Source organism: Rhododendron vialii, chromosome 5a (assembly GCF_030253575.1).
Source record: "Rhododendron vialii isolate Sample 1 chromosome 5a, ASM3025357v1".
In the NCBI taxonomy this organism is placed as follows: domain Eukaryota; kingdom Viridiplantae; phylum Streptophyta; class Magnoliopsida; order Ericales; family Ericaceae; genus Rhododendron; species Rhododendron vialii.
Genome location: NC_080561.1, coordinates 1,514,363 through 1,532,778, shown reverse-complemented (window position 1 = coordinate 1,532,778; position 18,416 = coordinate 1,514,363). Strand labels below are relative to the sequence as shown.

Genomic DNA, 18,416 nt, shown 5'->3' with positions numbered 1-18,416 from the left:
CCGACTACATGTACCAAAACAATGGCACCCATGTGATCTACTTTGGGGTTTCACACAAATTATCTTAAATATTTAATTATTTAAAATAATTTCTTGAATAACCTTGTACAAAATCAGCTCAATTGAATAACATGAAGCACTTAATCTAACCTTTCAATTTTTCAATGCATCCAAAATTCTACATGAGACATAATTAAATAATTCATAAAATTATTTTTAAATAAATAAATAACTTGGATCATTAATGTGGGACTCTAGAGTGGATAGCACATGCCCATATATACCCTATTGGTATTCCATTGTTGATAGGCATAGCTTTTTTTTTTTTTTTTTGGGCTGAAGGATTAAGAAGTTTAGTTGAATGTATCAAGTATTCCTTCGTAGAGATGAATCTCACCTTTTGATTCTTGAACATCTCAATGACGTTTGCCCTTCAGATGAAAATATTTTTTTCATTGAAACCAGCCGTGGATGAACTGTGGGTTTTATTGAAAATGAGGGTAAAATTGTTATCATTGAAAAATGCGGGTCTAAGTGCTACAAAATTTCACGAAAATAAGTAGGTTTAGTGGGATTTTCGAGAAGAGAGAGGGCATACAATATGATCAGAGTGAAGTCCAGGGGTGCTAGTGAAATTTACCCTTAATTGATGCCGCATGATGAACCCGCGAGGTTCCTTAAAATGAGAGTTCGTATTCAATGTAGCCAAGCCTATTATTAAAAATGAAAAATCTTCATTTCACTTCTCGATGAGCTATCAATTCGTATCTGATTCAAATGAATTTCGTCAGGGTTGGTGTTTTTCATGATTTCTACAATATGATTGATCTAGATCTCTGAAACAAACCTGATATAAGTTCATATTCGATTAATACTGTAGCGTGACTATGTTAAAGGGACTTCGCAGTTTGAATCTGCGAAGTGAATCGACTAAAACTCGCTCTTTACAGATGCGAGTTTGCCTTGGCACGTACTGAGTTTTTTGCCCCTTCGAACCAAAATTCCCAACAACACACGGGCACACCCTATCTGGCGAAGGGGAAATCCATGGCGATGGCCGATGAGCTTCCTCAAGCCCAACTGCACTCACCGCCTGTCATCTTCTTCGAAATGTACGTGTTGGCAAATCTCTCTCTGTCTCTCTCTCTCTCGTCAGAAATTTGGTTCCTTTAATTGCATGTTTCAGGTTTTATTATGGTGACTTTCCCAAGTGGGTATTTCATTTTGTTGGAATTTCAAAGGAACTTTCCTAGCAATCAAATATAGTAATTGTTCATTGGGTATTCAAATTGTACGCCTGTATGTTATCCCTTACATTCATAATGTAGGTTGTAATTGCAGCAGATGAAATGCCAGCACATGTTTGATTTCTAGGTCTGGGAATTATGGTTGATGGCTCAAAATATCGTAAAAGCTGTGTATGATGGTACTTTTTTTTCCCACTTGTTTTGAGGCTAATATTCTCTCAATGACTTGAATATTATTTGCAAAGTTCGAATTTGTTTTCCTTTGCTAATTGTGTTAGAAATTATCTGTCCGCATCTTAGTTATTTCATGATTGAACAGATAACCAAAATGTATGGTCTTTCTACAATCACTGTTTTGTTTTACCGGTAATTATAATATCACTATAAGTGGGAATGATATGCACTTATTACAAAGCACTTTGGTATTTCCGGAGAAACTGACAGGCACGTCCACCTGTTGGATGATTATTTCCGGATATTCTGGCTGGTACTTCTTCTGAGAAAGCTCGTGCGATTAAATATGGCTACGACTGATATTAGGGCTATGAGCCTATGAGTAGTTGTATTGATGCTCTTTTTGAATACTATGGTTAATTCTTCGGATAGTTTGGACATTCTGGATGTCAATTTGCTAATAATGTTTGTTGTTTCTCCTACTCACCTAAGTTCGAAGGAGTCTAATCGCATTAACTTCTTCGCTATTCTTGAAATAGGGACCATTTACAAATTGCTGTAGATGATACTCTATTGTAAGGCAGATAAAGCAATTACTACTGAAAATCAGAGGTTCCGGAAACTTCTTGGTGATACTAACAAAATGCTAGTTTCTGCTGATGATGTTGTTAGTAAACCTACTTCTTGGAAGGATCTTTTGACGCAGGATAATGGTGGGAATAAGTCTCAGAGAATGAAGCTGGGTTTCATACCCCCTGTCTCTACGCATGACGGAATTGTTGTCTCTCCTCCTCCGGAAGTGGAGGAATTGGGCTCCTCTAAATGGTACAATTTTTTATTTTATTTTTTTTATAACCAAGGAACAGCCCTACAGTCGAGTCACAATTGGACCCAATTGTGCAACCCAAACCTCGGGAGAACTAGTGCGGCCACACCAGTCACGGCCCCCCACTTACTATCAGGGTACTCACCCAGTGAGGAATCGAAACCTTGACCAAGGGGAGTACTCCCAAAGTCAGTCATTCGCCCTTACCACTGGGGCAACCCTTGGGTCCAATTTATTGATAAGAAACTGGATTTTGCTGCGGTAAGGAGTATTGTGCTGAATATATGGGCTAGATTCAGGATCAAGGAAGTTCTTTTGAATGATCACGGTTTCTTCTTATTATTATTTGCAGGGGATAGCATAGATAAATCATAGAAATGGGTCCCCAGCATTTTGGGCGGAAGCTTATGATGCTAAAGCATTGGCATCCACATTTGAAAATGGAGAAGGAAACACTTACAAAGATCCCTTTATGGGTCCAATTTATAATGTTCCATTGGAGTATTGGACTGAGATGGGGTTGAGCTATCTTGCCAGGTCGTGGGGATGCCTTTATATGCTGATGAGTTAACTGAATCATGTCGGAGGGTTAGTTTTGCTAAGATTTGTGTGACAGTATCTCCTCTTCCTGGGTCTTGTGATCTATAATCTCCTAATGGTGATACAATGGAGATCAGGATTCATTATCCTTGGAAGCTCATTCAGTGTGTTAAGTGCCAGGTTTTTGGGCATGAGGAAGGTAAATGTTGCAGAAGGGGAAGGGATCTGACGTGGATAGTACTCTCATGGAAAGAGGAAAGGCTGTCATCAATGAGGAATGGGGAGCGAGCGAGCGATAGCCCCTCCCCAAGGATATAATAAGAGGAATAACGAGCTTAGAGGGGTCTAGTAAGATTCTTACTAGTCCTTCCTAGGAAGTTCAGGTTGGGTTCAAGGAGAATGCTGTGTGTTATTTGATTCTGAAAGGATGAGGAAGGTCTGAATGTTAAAGACAGTTTGGTTCGGCTGTCTCAATCCTAGGAGGGTCTTTTAGTCCCTGAGGATGTTGACAAGGTGGTTAGCCCCAATTCTGTGAGCTCAGTTTCAGTTCCAGTCAAGGGGTTGGGGTCTGATGTGAATGGGATGGAGGGGCATAACTCTAATCCCTCCAATAAAAGGGATACTTCGGTCCAAGAGCTTCAACTTCAGGAGTTTCTTATAGTCCCTGCGAATGTTGGCAACATAGTTAGTCCTAAGCTTCTAAGCCCAGCTTCATCTGAAGGGAGAGGGGTGAAGGGGCAGGCTTTGGCCAATTAATCTAGTAACTCCTACAAATTTGAAGTTCTCAGTAAATCTGGTGAGGAGTTTACCAAACACACCCTTAGTAATTTACTTTTTGCTTTATCTTAACATATCCTTCCTATCACTCCAGTCAAAAAATTTGCTTGGAGATGTGGGGAATGGAGCTGCAATGAAGCTTGTGGTGAACACGATCATGGGAAAATCTCTCTCTCTCTCTCTCTCTCTCTCTCTCTCTCTCTCAACTTGTGGTGAACAAGAGTTGGAATGGATGATCCAGAGGATTTGCCATGTTTCTGTGCTGTATTCCTTCATTAAGTTGGCCTTTTCTGCAACTGTTAACATCTGGGTGGAAAAGAAATGCCAGAATTTTCCAAGCTAGGAGGCAAGATAGAGCTGCTGTGGTAAACTGTATCAGAAGAGAGAGATCAGGGCTTTTCTAAGTGCTTGGTCAAATGTCAAGCAAACTTGTGAATGGTATTAACAGAGGTGCTAGAGGTACAGCAAAAGCGGTACAAACCGCTTGCACAGATCCATTTTGGATCTGTTTTGAATCCCACAAAAATGAGTGACTCCGATCATCTTTGTGGGACCCGAAACGGGTCCAAAATGGATCTATGCAAGCTGTTTATACAGCTTTTGCTATACTCATATCATTTCTGGAGTATTAAGGAGAGATGGTTAGTCTAAGAGAGGTGCTACTGGTACAGATAAATCTGTATCAATGCGTACATACCCTTTTTAGGCCTGTTTCGGGTTCCAAAAAAATGATCGGAACCGCTCATTTTATTTAAAATGGTTTGTTTATGGTCCTTACAAAAAATAAACTCAATCCTGTATCGGTTTTGAAATGTTTTTTCTGGCATCTGTACATGTAGTAGTGGTGTATAGCATTTGTTATTCTTTGGGTAGAGTTAATGTATTCTTTGAGGTTCAAGGCCATCCCCTTGCCTTGCTTTTTTGGTGAGTTCCATAATTATATTACTCCACTTGCCACTACAAAATGGGATTTGAAGTACTGATTTGTTCTGCAATTGGTAGCAACTTTCTCCTGGACTTGGTTTCGTGTGTCCAATTAGCCGAGGATTTGTTTCAGTCACTATAATCTTGGGACGAGATTATTCTTAGGTATATTCGTATATTCCTTCTTTAGAAAAAAAAAATAAAGAAGACAGAATCACATTTACTAATGTACTTTTACAACTTTTTGAAATGACCAAAAAACCGAAGGAACTGTGAGAGAACTTTACGTCCATGTGGATTTGAAAATTTTATTGGGCACCCTGTGACAGCGCCACATGGTGTCCTAACAGCTGTCACGGAGTCACAAAACCATTGATTAATATCTCATGGGATTTGTATGGGACGATGCCACAAAATCATTTAATGATCATATCTTGTGGATTTTGTATGCGATCATGGACTCATGGTATTGGCATGAATTGGAATATATCCCGAATGTGCATGGTATCGAGAGACGTCAAAACACCATGTCACGTTGCCACAAAATCATTGAATAATATATCGTGGATTTGTATGCAGTTTTGGCATTGGTGAATTAGAAAATGTGCCATATTCATTATTCGAAGTCCAAAACGATATTGAATTAGAAAATCTATCACATTAGAAATTCAAAGAATAATATATTGAATTTGTGCTTTCTACGGTCAAAGACTGCGGGTCCCAGTTACGTAAACTTGAAGCTTGACAAGTCCTTTTTTAAACCGTTAATCTCACTATATAAACTACCATTTCAAACTAACTCTCTTTTTTCTCTCTTTCGCGCTCTCTCCCAGTATACTCTCGAGCTTCGAACGTCAGAGCTACGAAGAGTACTATATGGAATTGTCAATTGTGACTGTTGACAGCAACCGCACTTTGCTGCGGCCGCCGTTGACCGTGGCGGTGGCCGTCAAAGGCAGCAGCGGTGGCCGCGTGGGAAACGGAAGCCGTCGGGCTGTCTGGTGGGCGGCGGAGAATCTCATGCCTTACGCCGATCGTTTCATCCTAATTCACATCATGCCTAGAATCACCTCTATTCCTACTCCATGTAATTTTCTTATCTCTTAATTTCTGCAAATGACAGTGTATTTGATCGTAGGGATGGATTAGGCTTGTCAATGGGCCAGATCCGATCCGGATTCGATAAGACCCAAATCCAATCCGAATCCGATAAGACTCGAATCCGGATCCGAATCCGAAAAATTCGGATCCGAATCCGAAAATCCGAATCCAATCCGAAAACTTTTTTACTTCAAAAATTTTAGCAAAAAAAATTATATTTTTCAAAAAAAAAATATATTTTCTTTAAAAAAATTTAAAAAAATAAAAATAAAAAGTAAAAAATAAAAATACAACTTCTGAAATATTTTTTTTTCAAAATCAAAAATTTACTGTTTTTTAAAAAAAATTAAAAAATTAAAAAAAAATAAAGTACGGATTCGGATCGATAACGAATTTAATCCGATCCGTATTCGGATTATCGGATTAATGTTATCGGATCCGGATCGAATTTTTCAGATCGGATCCGGTCCATTGACAGGCCTAAGATGGATGGATATATAAAATTGTTTATGCATTGACGCGTTTGTACTTTTTTTTTCCTTACAAGTTAAATTGCATTTCATATCATTTCGTAAAATCCAATGGCACCTGCAAAGTAATCCATCCATAATACAAAAATATGAAATCAAATGCGCACCCTTAACCAACAAAAAGACAAATTACATCAAAATAGAATACCTAATTTCTTTCATAAAGAGAAAGACCAGTATAATTCAAAGCAGAACCGACACACAAAATTTGATTAAAATAGCCAAGAAATAAGCACCTAAAGGGGTACATATTCACAAATGCATAAGCATCACGGCGCTGTTGATTCCATACAGATCTAAAACTAGGAGATTAAAGCCAAACATCAAAGTATCAAACAACAGGGTCTTTTGGCTAAATAAGCCAATTAACTTTTTTTGTTGTCTTCGTTCAAATTTTTTCACATTTGTTAGTTTCGCGTCAAATTTTTGTAGATTATATAGACTCGACAAGGGGTCAGAAAAGTTAAAAATTTTGGTCCAAACCTAATTTTTTTAATAAAGATGAAAAATCAACAAAAAAGAAGTCTGATTTTTCGGCTTTATTCCAAAAAAAGGTTTGGACCATAATTTTTTAGTTTTTCAATTTCTCTCGTCGAGTCGAAACAATAATTCAAAAAAAATTGATGCGAAATTAACAATAATGAAAAAAATTTGAATAAAAAAAAGCCAATTAGCTAATCAACAAAAGGGTCCTTCTATTCTCCGCCCAAGAGGCTGACTATGGGCGCGAGTTCCATGGCAAATGGACAGTACTTTTTGCAGGGTGAAAGCTGAAAAATTCAACTAAGAAAGAAAATAAATGACCAAAATAGCCCTCCAACTTTTCCTGTATGGACCTCTTGTAAGTTGTTCACCTCTACTCTTTGCTCTTTCATGTTCACGGCTACTTTTTGATTTTTTTTTTTTATGGGTCCTTCTATTCTAATCCCAGTGAACTGACGCTAAGAGAGACAATTTTTTTATGGGTCCTTTCATAAAAAAATATTTTAAAAATAATAAGCGATTCGAATAATTTTTGTGGAATCTGAGGTGGACCCTATAAAATCCATATCTACATAGCATACACATTACATATGTACACATAGCAGTACTCATACCAAATATACAAATCATTGTGTGGAAATTATTTTGAAGTTTCGTATAAATAATTGGACTCGCTCAATTTTGTTTAAAATATTTTTTCTAAGAAAACTTGTTAAAAATCAGTTTAGATAGACATCCTTAAGTGCTTGATTAATTCTCCGCTCAATTTTATCTTTATTTGAAATTTTCGTATTTATTAGTTTTACGCAAAACTTTTGTGAAATATTGATTTGTCTCGACGAGAGGAATCGGAAGAGTTTTTACCCAAGTATTTTGAAGAATAACTACTTTTTAGCAACAAAAAAAAAGGTGAAATAAGTTGACTGAGTTCTCCTAAACTTTTAAGAAAACAAGCTAGTTTTTTCCTTATTTGAAATTTTTTCGTATTTGTTAGTTTTGCGCTAAATTTTTGTGAATTATTGATCTATCTTGACGAGTGGAATCGAAGAAATAAATTTTTTTTACTTTTACCCGAATATTTTAGAAAATAATCATTTTTTAGCCGAAATAATTTTTTTTCCTCTTCCGATTTCTCTCGTCGAGACGAATCAATAATCCACAAAAGTTTGGTGCAAAACTAACAAATGCGAAGAAAATTTAAATAAGGACAAATCAACTAATTTTCTACTAAGTGGCGCGTATTAGGGGGTGTTTTCGGTAGTAAAAAATATATAAATTTTTATTTAAGGTTGAAAAGTTGTTAGGTGTTTTCGGTAATGAATAAATTGTTGAGAAATGTCAAGTTATTTCTAATAGTAAAATTTTTTTTGTTGGGTATGTGAGTGAAAAAATTATTGAGTAGGTAAAAACTTTTTTGTTAGTGGAAATCACTTGGTAAAATGCGTTAAATTTTTTGTATTTTTTTAGTAAAAATGAGACGGTAAAATACGTTAAATTTTTTTGTGATTTTTGTTACGTGTGGACTCCACAATTTAGTTTTGAAATTTTCTACTCATGATTTTACCTCTATTTAGATGTGTCTCTGACTCCTGAGGTGAAGTGGAGCCGTGGACCCATGGTGGTAACTCTCGAGATTCTCGATTCAGGGGTAAAGGGTTAGTTTTGTAATTTGATCCACATGTCAATTGAAAAGGCAGGATTCTCAATAGCTGTAAAGCAATTTATTGCGCGTGTCATACACTTTCAGACACAGCACAGGAACAGGCTTTATTGATGCGCGTGTAGTACACCATCGTCCGCCTTCTGGGCGGATATTAGCATTAGCGTCAACAAAAACGAGAAAACCTCCACACTTGGACAAACCCAGCCTAACACCCGGCCACGGACCACCAGCTACCTCGACACGGCGAGGTCAGGATCGAACAGCCTCCATAGATCTGAAACCGACGTATAGCCATGCATTCGTCTTATATTTACGCTGAAATTGGCTATCAAATCCCTTAATTTAAAACCCATATCTATCACCACCGGAGGTGGTTGCCAAAGATGGCAAGCGGTGGGGATGAAATTCTCTCCTAATAAGCACACGGTCACGAGTTTGAATCCTGCTTGCGGGCAGTAGTGCTTGTGAATTAGATGTTGTGTATTGGGCACCATTCACCTTGATGGGGCTGTGGTGATAGGCTACCTTCCCATGGGTAGGATTACTCCGGAAGGACGCCCCAAGTGAGCTTCACTTCTTCTATAGGTATAGGTGTACTGGCTGAACATGTTATGGCGGTTGGAGTCCTTCTTACGTTAGTTGCACCTAGGTGGGATTGTGGTGACGGGCTACCTTCCCATGGGTAGGGATTACTCCGAAAGGATGCCCCAGTGAACTTCGCTTGGTACTGGCTCACTGGCTGAACATGTTATGGCAGTTGGGAGTCCCGGCCCCTCTTACCTGAGGGGTTGCAACTCTGGTGTCTCCCTCCAACCTTTTACTCAGTAAACAAAATAATCCAGATCTATCCACATGGAGCCTAAAAGCTGTTTTTTCTCCATATTCTTCAATTTTCCAAGCTTTGAGGGCAATCAAATGGAGTTTCGTGGACTTCTGTTATCTTGGCAAAGGAAATTCCATTAAGGTCTGGAAAATATGTTTTAGTGTTCTCTATTTTTTTGGATTTCTACTACGGGTATTTTTCTTGAATGGTTTTGCGAATTTCAAATGCGAAATATTACTCTTGGTATGATGCCAAGTGATGCTGAATTGTGAAAGTTTTGCATGGGAAGTGATAAACTCTCTTTCTTAAAATCTTGGGGATGTATAAAAAAAGTGACTAACTTGGAATGCAATCGCGTTTCCTTAATTTCCGTTAAGGGAATTGTTAAGGCTTCCAACTTAAGATCAATTGGCGGTGGGTGGAGAGGGTTTTCAGCCTCGTTACTGTCTTGGAGATAATAAGCAACCAATAAGGGACATAATAACCAATAGATATATCAGGATCATAATCGAGCGAAGTGCACTTTTTTGGCACCAACAAAAGGGAACCATTCGGTAAAAGTAATAGTAATCTTGCCCAAAAACTCATGAAGACCAGCTTTGATACCATGTAAAGTTGTTTACCATCAACTCGTCCAAAAATTGAGTTGTTAGCCGGTTTAGGATTGGATTCAACTACGTATGTCAAGATATCCAACATGAACCCAATCTGTTCAATAAGTGGTCTCTCATTTTTTTCAGCATTGCTTACTGTGTTGCTTTCATTTACTTATATTGACCTCATGTGGTGTGGGCATTGCCATATTCTGCAGCCGGAGACGCTATCCCCATTGAGCGATTGGATGCCCATATGGTGGAAATGTATATGCAGGACAGAAAAAAAACTTGTCAGGAGATATTTGTACCATTTAAGATACTATGCAATAGAAAGAAGGTGATTTTTTTTTCGTCTTTTGGCTATGTTCTACTCAAATTGAGGTTTCCTTGAAGTATAATCCTGGATACTGCTTTCCTAGGTTGAAACTTTGGTGTTGGAAGGTGACAATCCTGCATCAGCACTTCTTAAATATGTTACTGACTCTGGTGTAACTAATTTAGTGTTGGGCTCTTGCACTTCCTCTTTGATCACGAGGTATGGCACTTTACTGGTCGTATGTTCTAGACCTCTAGTAGATTTTTTTTTTTGTGTTTTTAAGGAGGATACTACGTTAAGTAGGACTACAAACGAGCTGAATCGAGACGAGCTTTAGAACATTCAGGTTCGTTCGTTAACATTTAAGCGAACTCGAACTCGATGAAAATTTGACGAGCTTGCCTAGGTTTGAGTCGGACTTGAGCTTGTTCTCAAACCTTAACGAGTCAAAAATATCATATATTTATGCTCTCATACAGGTCTAGAGCTACAAATAAATTTGTTATCTTATAAGTTAGTAAGTTTATACAAATATAAGTTAATAAGTTCACCTTTGCCCAAAAAGAATGTCCAATTCACAAAACGACCTTAATCGAGCCGAATACTATCAGGTTCAAATTCAGCTCATTTATTAAACGAGTCTAAACTTGAGACTTCGGTTCGGTTCGTATAGTAGACAAATCGAACTCGAGCGAAACTTTACCGAGTCAAGTCCCGAAGAATAGCTCGGTTCATTTGCAGACCCAACGTACGTTAAGGTTTTATGGCTAGGAATTCAAGAAGATTTATATTCTTTTTACTATATTGTATCAATTAGGTGGTCCTAGTAGGGGTTGGGCATCTTGTCGTGTCAATTCGGGTTCGTGTCAGATAACCCTCAACACTAGCCCAACTTGCTTAGCTAAACGTATCAGGAATTCCAACACTAACACAACCTACAACCTACTAGTAATCGTGTTAACCTGAACACGACACGGATTGAGAAGATTACACAAAACCCTTTGCTTTTCCAATGACCCGTTTACATAACCTGTTTGCACCTGTTTGAGTTTCAAGTTTTCACCCAATTTCAATCCAACAATTAGTCATTCTCAAGGACTGAATGACACTACTGCTTACATATTTTGACATTCAAGGAAAAGCTAATGAATGACACTGTAATTTTTTGCCCCAATAGATAAATAGGTTTGGGTTAACGTGTCGACACGGATAGATAAACTGGTTAACCGTGTCATTTTCGGATTATGTAGGTTGAACCAAAACCTGACCCGTTGAGCAATCGTTCTCTCAGGTCGTGTCATATACGTGTTTCGTGTCAGAAATAGTTAACCCTTACCCGCTAATTTTGTGTCGGGTTCAAGTCGTGTTATATAGTGTTGAGTTTGAGTCGTGTATCGTTTTGTGTTATAAATTCCCAGCCCTAGTCCTATACATGCATATGCTTTAGCCATTTGTTTGAATTGCCTTCTTACACTCCAATAATTTTGATGTGTTAACCTTTTACGTGAGCCGTGTATGAATTATTTTGGGGGTGTACCATAGGATTCTCCCAAGTTTCATGGTCAGGAAGCAAAAAGACCCTACTGTGCCATCAGTAGTCCTAAAAAATATACCTGAAACTTGCAACATTTATATTGTGTCAAGACGTAGGCTCATCACAACTTCTGCCAATCCCTGGTCAACTGGTGGTATGTTGAAAACACTCAACTCTTCAATGTTGGTAGCCTCCACATACGTAGTTGTTTATTTGCCTTGACGCTTTCTTCTTTCTGCCTCTATTTTGAAGAGAACAGCGCAAGAAACTGGTGGTGTTCCCGGGGAGGGAACAGTTCTCTTCGCTGCTATAAATTATGCAGTAGCCATTATTCCTCTCCAGTGGATCACGAAGTTGCGGACACAGCATCATCTATGTCGGACGTTAGTCACTTGTATTCTCTAACAGTTGCAGGACCGATGTATCCCGACAATTCTGGTTCACTTCCAGAAAGTAATCGCCAAAACTCGGGAAATCGTATCGTACCAATTGGGGCAGTAAATGAATGTTCTTTGGTAGCTTCTGCAGAGACAAAGCAGGTGGTCAATTGTTTCAGTTTTTCCGGCTGCTGTTGCATAGTACTTACTTGCTTTGTACACATTGTTATGCGACGGTGACTAGTAGCTAACATTTGGGATGCATATTTTTCTGCAGTCTAATGTGCATGCTGAGGTAGAAAAAATGCGTCTAGAATTAATGAACGCTGTTCGCATGTACAAGCAAGCTTCTGAGGACCTTGTTGTCATCCGAGAGAAGGTTAGCATTTTAAAATAGTAATAGCTAATGAGGTTCTAGGTTTTTATACATTTCATTGTTTGACGATGGAAATATATATATATATATATACGGAACGGTTCCGGGGACACCCAAAAAAACACTTCATAGTTCCCGATCAAATTTTAATGATCCAAGCCGCTCAATGTGATCAGAACGTGATTTTAAGGGTACCCGCAAGAAATCAGCAAAAAAAATGACCGGGAAGGGCTTGATCCGAACAGTTTAGAACAGTTTTTTATTGAACGGTTCAAATAAAAACTACTCAAATCAAGCATTTTCCGGTCATTTTTTTTGCTAATTTCTCGCGGGCACCCTTAAAATCACATTCTGCACACATTGAACGGTTCGGATCATAAAAATTTAATCGGAAACTATGAGATTGAGATTTGGAGTGTTTTTTTGAGTGTCTCTTGAACCGTCCCGATATATATATAGAGGGAGAGAGAGTCCGGTTCCCATAAGGGATCCCGCACGGGCTTACCTTGCGGGACTCTCCTTTCCCGATCGAATTGGGACGATCCAAGCCACTCAATGTGTTTAGAACGTGATTTTAAAGGTACTCGCGAGATTCAATAAAAAACTGCTCGGATCAAGCTCTTTCCGATCATTTTTTTTTCTGATTTCTCGCGGGTACCTTTAAAATCACGTTCTGAACACATTGAGCGGCTCGGATCGTCGCAATTCAATCGGAAAAGGGGAGTCCCGCACGGTAAGTGATAAGCCCGTGCGGCATCCCTCATTAGATATAAAGTGTGTGTGTGTGTGTATATATATATATATGCCAACTTATTCTACTACCATTCCAAAAATAGTTTCCCTTTTCTAGTCCGACAAAGCTTGACTATTATGGAAAAAAACTAAACTAAACTTATGAATCCGAAAGGGGACTACATCCCCGTTTGTTTGTCTGGATGAAAGCATCGAATTGGACTGAGGCTGGGATTAATATCCGTCAGATATAATATCCTATATCAGACGAAACTTGTGATATGTAATGTAATATCTCGGGGGTGTGGTATTGTTAATCCGCTCACTATCAATCCTAAGGATTAACTATCCTGTGAGATTAGATATCCCTTCTCTACTAATCCAGTCAAACAGCTTCAGGGTAGATTAAAAAGTGGACTTCAATAAAGTGAATGCCTCTCCTTCATGCAGGTAGAATATGTGAACTCATTTAACCTTGAATAAAGAGAAAATGGTAAACAAAGATTGTCTCTTGTTCTACATTATTCTGGACCACTGTTATTAATGCTCCGTTGCACAGGTTCGCATTCTTTCGACTCAATGCCGTATAGAAGCAAAACATGTAAATGATGCCTTGCGAAGAGAAGAAATTTACAGGAAAATTGCTAAAGAAGAGCAAACCAAGTATTTGGAAGCACTGAAGGAGATAGAGATGGCAAGAAAGTGGCTTGCTAAAGAGGCTTATGAAAAGAAAAGAGCAGAAAGGACAGCTGTCCAAGAAGCTTTGGAGAAAAAGAAAATTATGGATGTGCTCTTGTCAAACGATAGAAGGTACAGAAGGTACACAAGGGATGAAATAGAGATAGCTACTGATTCCTTCTCTGAGACTAAGATGATCGGTGAAGGATCATATGGGAAAGTTTACAGATGTGACCTCGATAAAACCCCAGTAGCTGTCAAAGTTCTGCATTCTGATGCTTCGGAGAAGAAAAAGGAATTTATGACAGAGGTTTTTGCTTTACTTGATTCTTTTTTTCCTGTTTTTCATTCAATTCCCATCCCTGCTTGAGGCTTTCATTTTCTATTAAGCATGATCATCTAATTCAGTTCCAAGTATTTTTAAATCTTTTAATGGAGAAGCTTTTTTACTTTTTGGCTTATCCCACGGTAGATATTTCCTGACCAGTTCAGTTGTTCTAATTGTGGAGGCAATGGTTTCTGTTGTCCTGTCTATTATCTTCAGATTGAAGTTCTTAGCCAATTACACCACCCACACATTGTTTTACTGCTTGGAGCGTGTCCAGAGACAGGGTGCTTAGTATATGAATATATGGAGAACGGAAGCCTAGAAGATTTTCTTTCCGACCATAGCAGCAGGGACCCTCTTCCTTGGTTTGTTCGATTCCGGATAGCATTTGAAGTAGCTTGTGGACTTGCATTCTTACACAACTCAATACCAGACCCCATAATTCATCGAGATCTAAAACCGGGAAATATATTTCTGGACAGAAACTATGTGAGCAAAATTGGTGATGTGGGATGGGCTAAACTAGTTTCGTATGTTCCGCCTGAAGATATTACAGAATATAGGGCCTCCGATGTGGCTGGTACTCTTTGCTATATGGATCCAGAGTATCAAAGAACTGGAACCGTCCGACCTAAATCTGATCTATATGCTTTTGGAATCATTCTGCTCCAATTGCTTGCCGCACAACCTCCGAATGGGCTTTTGTTGAAATTTCAAATTGCAATCTCCAATGGTTCGCTCGCTGATATATTGGACAAGTCTATACAGGATTGGCCACTTGTCGAAGCAGAGGAAATGGTTCAAATGGCCCTGAAATGCTCCGAACTTCGATGCAGAGATAGGCCTGATCTTGAAACTGAAGTGTTGCCGCTTTTGAAGAGACTTGCTGATAAGGCAGGTGCTACTTTAAGGCTACAAAGGAATAGTATTCATCCACCTAACCACTACTTCTGCCCAATACTGCAGGTGAAAATTTGAAACTTTGTAAGAGTATCTCAATGCAACTCTCAATTAGGCTCCCCCAGTGTCATACACTATACTAGTTAGTAGACTTGAACTTATTTTTCTCCAATGCAATTCCTACCTAGCTCATGAAGTGGGGAGTAGATGCACTCTATGTTTATATGAATATATCTACCGAAACATGTATACCTATGTTTCTTTACTGTTAACACAATTTGCCTACTCCATTGGAGCAATCATTTGTTTCTAAATTACGACTCAAAACTGGACCTGCTTTTATTAGTTTTTTTTTTTTTTTTGTGTCATGTAACTCGCTTTTACTTGTGGAGCCTATTTTAGCTAGTTTATTTGAGATGCCCTAATATTTTGTTATTCCTATCGTTCGATGTTTGTTTGTGTTTGGATCATGGTTTTTGTGGAGATTACTAAGGGAGAGTGGGCAATAATGGGGGAACCAAACATTCCAGTTTAGCTTCTCCACATTATTATTTTCTTGTCCCTTGCCTTCTACTTTCCCTTCACAAAACCCACCCAAACACAGCCTTACATGGGCTGCATTTCATTGTCTAAGATACTTTGTGCATTATGCCATGGCTAATTCAGGAAGTAATGGAGGATCCATACATTGCCGCTGATGGTTTTACATACGAGCACAGAGCAATCAAATTATGGCTTCAGAGACATAGTTACTCACCAGTAACAAGGCTTAAGCTGCCGCATATTCATGTTATTCGAAACCATACATTACGTTCTGCTATACAGGATTGGAGGTCACGCATAACATCCTCGTCTGGGTAAGTATTTGTAGTCGCTATGTTTAAATCGAAGCTGGCATGTTATTCCACAAACCAAGTTTCAAGTGAAGAATATTCTGTGTCAATAATTGTGATGTAAGTTATATAACTTACAGGAAGATCCTGCCGATCATAAAAAAAAATATCTTACAGGAAGAACCTATTGCAACTGATTGAAGTGCATGTATCGTATCTTCATCTGCAATCTTGTACACGTGTAACACTTTGTCCCACGTCGGAAGTCTGCATGAGTGATTGTGACAATATAATCAACCATTTAAGATGTTACTAGTAATTCTCGCATAGCAGTTTACAGAAATTAAGATCAATCAATCTCTCTTCCCTCGTATGGATTAGCTGAAACTGTTTTGGCGTACGAACCATTCCTAGAGTGATCATAAGGAAAGCTTGTAGAAATTACACAGATTAGTTAGGCAAATTAACGTGATATCAACATCCTCTTCTTGTGGGTGATCGTAGCTGCTTTTCGTCTAGTTGATCGACATTCCTCTCCTTGCATGTGATATATACACTGGTGTTCGTCTAGGGAGCCGCATCAAGTTCTGTGGTCCATCACTCAAGTGTTGTATCTCATCATCAAGGCTAACCGGTTTGTAGCCAAACCTGGTGTTGTCTTGGGGTAAAACACAAACTAGCCTTATCTTTTGAAACTTCCATAATAAAAGTAGTTAAAGACTTGGAGTCCCACTTAGAGAACGTTCAGGCTGATTTACGTGGAATGAAACGAAAACTTGTTCTTTGGCCATGCAGAATGATGTGCAGCGGAGGAAGTTACCTGCTTTATCAAGGATTGCTTTGAGCTGAGACACGTCGCAAATCTCAATACAAGTACAAAGATCTCGCCCTTCATTGGCAGGCCTTCCGATCAAGGGGTCAGGATTCGGAAGCTCTGCGAGGTTTATCATTTCAGAGCCCACCCGCAGCCAAGCACCCCTGTAGGTGTCATCTGGCTGCGGATGGAAGGGGCTCACAAGTTTGAGAACTGTCTGTTTTCCTTCCAAGCCATTTATTTCTTTTCTACCGCCTGTAGACGGTTATCCATTTTTACGAACTTCAGTGGTATTCCCCTGTTTTCCAACAGAGGTCATATTAAGTTTGAGGGTCCAGCACGAGACAGTCCAAATCGGGACCGTTCATTGGTAGATCCAATGACTCGGAATTTCTCACACACGTTTATCGGTAAGAGTCCAAACCGTTGATTGCAGCAAATGAAAGGTCCCGATCATGACTGTCTCCTCCCGTCCAAAACATGGACCGGAGAGGATCTATTTCCTAAGTTTGAAACATGACATGCAACAAAGAAGACCAACAGGACTGTGGACATGCAACAGACGTATTTAGTCTGCTGTAACTTCAACTTGCAAGGTTTCTAGCACAAAAAGAATTGTTCCCACTGTCCATTGCTGAGCTCGCTTGACATCGAACAGAAAACAACTAATCGAGAGAAAAATGAGAAAGAAGAATTACCAGCAGATTCAACACTAGTAGAATCTTTAGCAAGTACATCTACTTCTGCAGACATCTTAGCTTTTATCGGATCAGACGATGATACCCGCGACTTTACCAGTTCTTCCAAATCACATCAGGAGACGCAATAAAGATTTTAACAGACGTGCGATAGCACAAACGTATTTTGCATGCCTGGCAACTTCAATGAAACCGAAGTACAAAGAACAGAAAATTTTCGAAATTCGCCATGATCCTGCCGTATGCCATAAAACAAAATAACAAAGTCAGTAGTCCTCTATGATTTGAAAATAAGCTGAGAGTTTAGCTCTATTGATAGATTTTGAATTTCCTCTGTGTTCAGTTTCTTGTTCTATTGAATCTTTTTCCTAGTGGGAACCACCAAATGGCTAACTCAACCATTCCTGTTTCCAGCCAAACTTTTTGAAAATTTATGGCTTCACCATCTTAACACTCAGGAGCTTGCCCCCTCCTACGGTTTCAGATTTGAAACCTCCCAAGTATTATCAACCTCTTCGGGTTATTTACCCGAAAAAAATATATATATATTTTGATGTCTGAGGTTAGATGTATGTAAAGGCATGTTTGAGAGAAGATTTTCTATATGGACCCTTAAAAGACTTCTGAACAAAATAAACGGTTTGGATCATTTATGTGGTACCCGAGGGTGGTTGTGACATTTTGGGAAACAGGAAAGGGGTTGGTTATGAGAGATTAATGGCTTTAGGTGTGGAAATTTTGGAGTATGCCCAGTTATTTTTAACCACATGTATGAAAGGAATGGGTGTTCTTTTTTCACTGAAACTAGTGGAGTGGAGTACCCAAGCAAAGAGTGAAGAGATTTTCCAAATGAGAACAGGAAAAAGAGAGCTCTGTTGTTGAAGTTGTGTCAATGCCATGCCAAAGTCAAAATTTGGTATCCGGCAAAATCGTCTCATGCATCGAGAGTCATGTATTCTTTACCATTGTGCCGAACTCACTGTAAAATTAAGCATAAAATTATGCAATTGCTAAACTCGTCACATCACTTCAAATGTGAAAGCAAGTAATTACAGAAGGAAAATACTAAAATCAGCCAGCTGTCAATTACATAGGAAAAAGAAAAAAATCACAATTTTTGATGTGTTAAAGTGCCTTAAAAAATGT

The 18,416-nt window shown here is 38.8% G+C and overlaps 1 protein-coding gene across 1 annotated transcript; it reads left to right on the top strand.

Annotated features, from left to right (window-relative positions):
• Positions 1-986: 986 nt before the first annotated feature.
• LOC131325387 (U-box domain-containing protein 34-like) lies at positions 987-16,883 on the top strand. The gene is made up of 12 exons (XM_058357632.1): positions 987-1,112; positions 1,329-1,418; positions 5,322-5,575; positions 9,900-10,021; positions 10,104-10,219; positions 11,543-11,688; positions 11,787-12,073; positions 12,189-12,290; positions 13,579-14,007; positions 14,242-14,991; positions 15,592-15,782; positions 16,554-16,883. The coding sequence occupies exons 2-12, from the start codon at positions 1,393-1,395 to the stop codon at positions 16,600-16,602; spliced, it is 2,472 nt and encodes an 823-aa protein (XP_058213615.1). The 5' UTR covers positions 987-1,112; positions 1,329-1,392; the 3' UTR covers positions 16,603-16,883.
• The last annotated feature ends 1,533 nt before the right edge of the window (positions 16,884-18,416 follow it).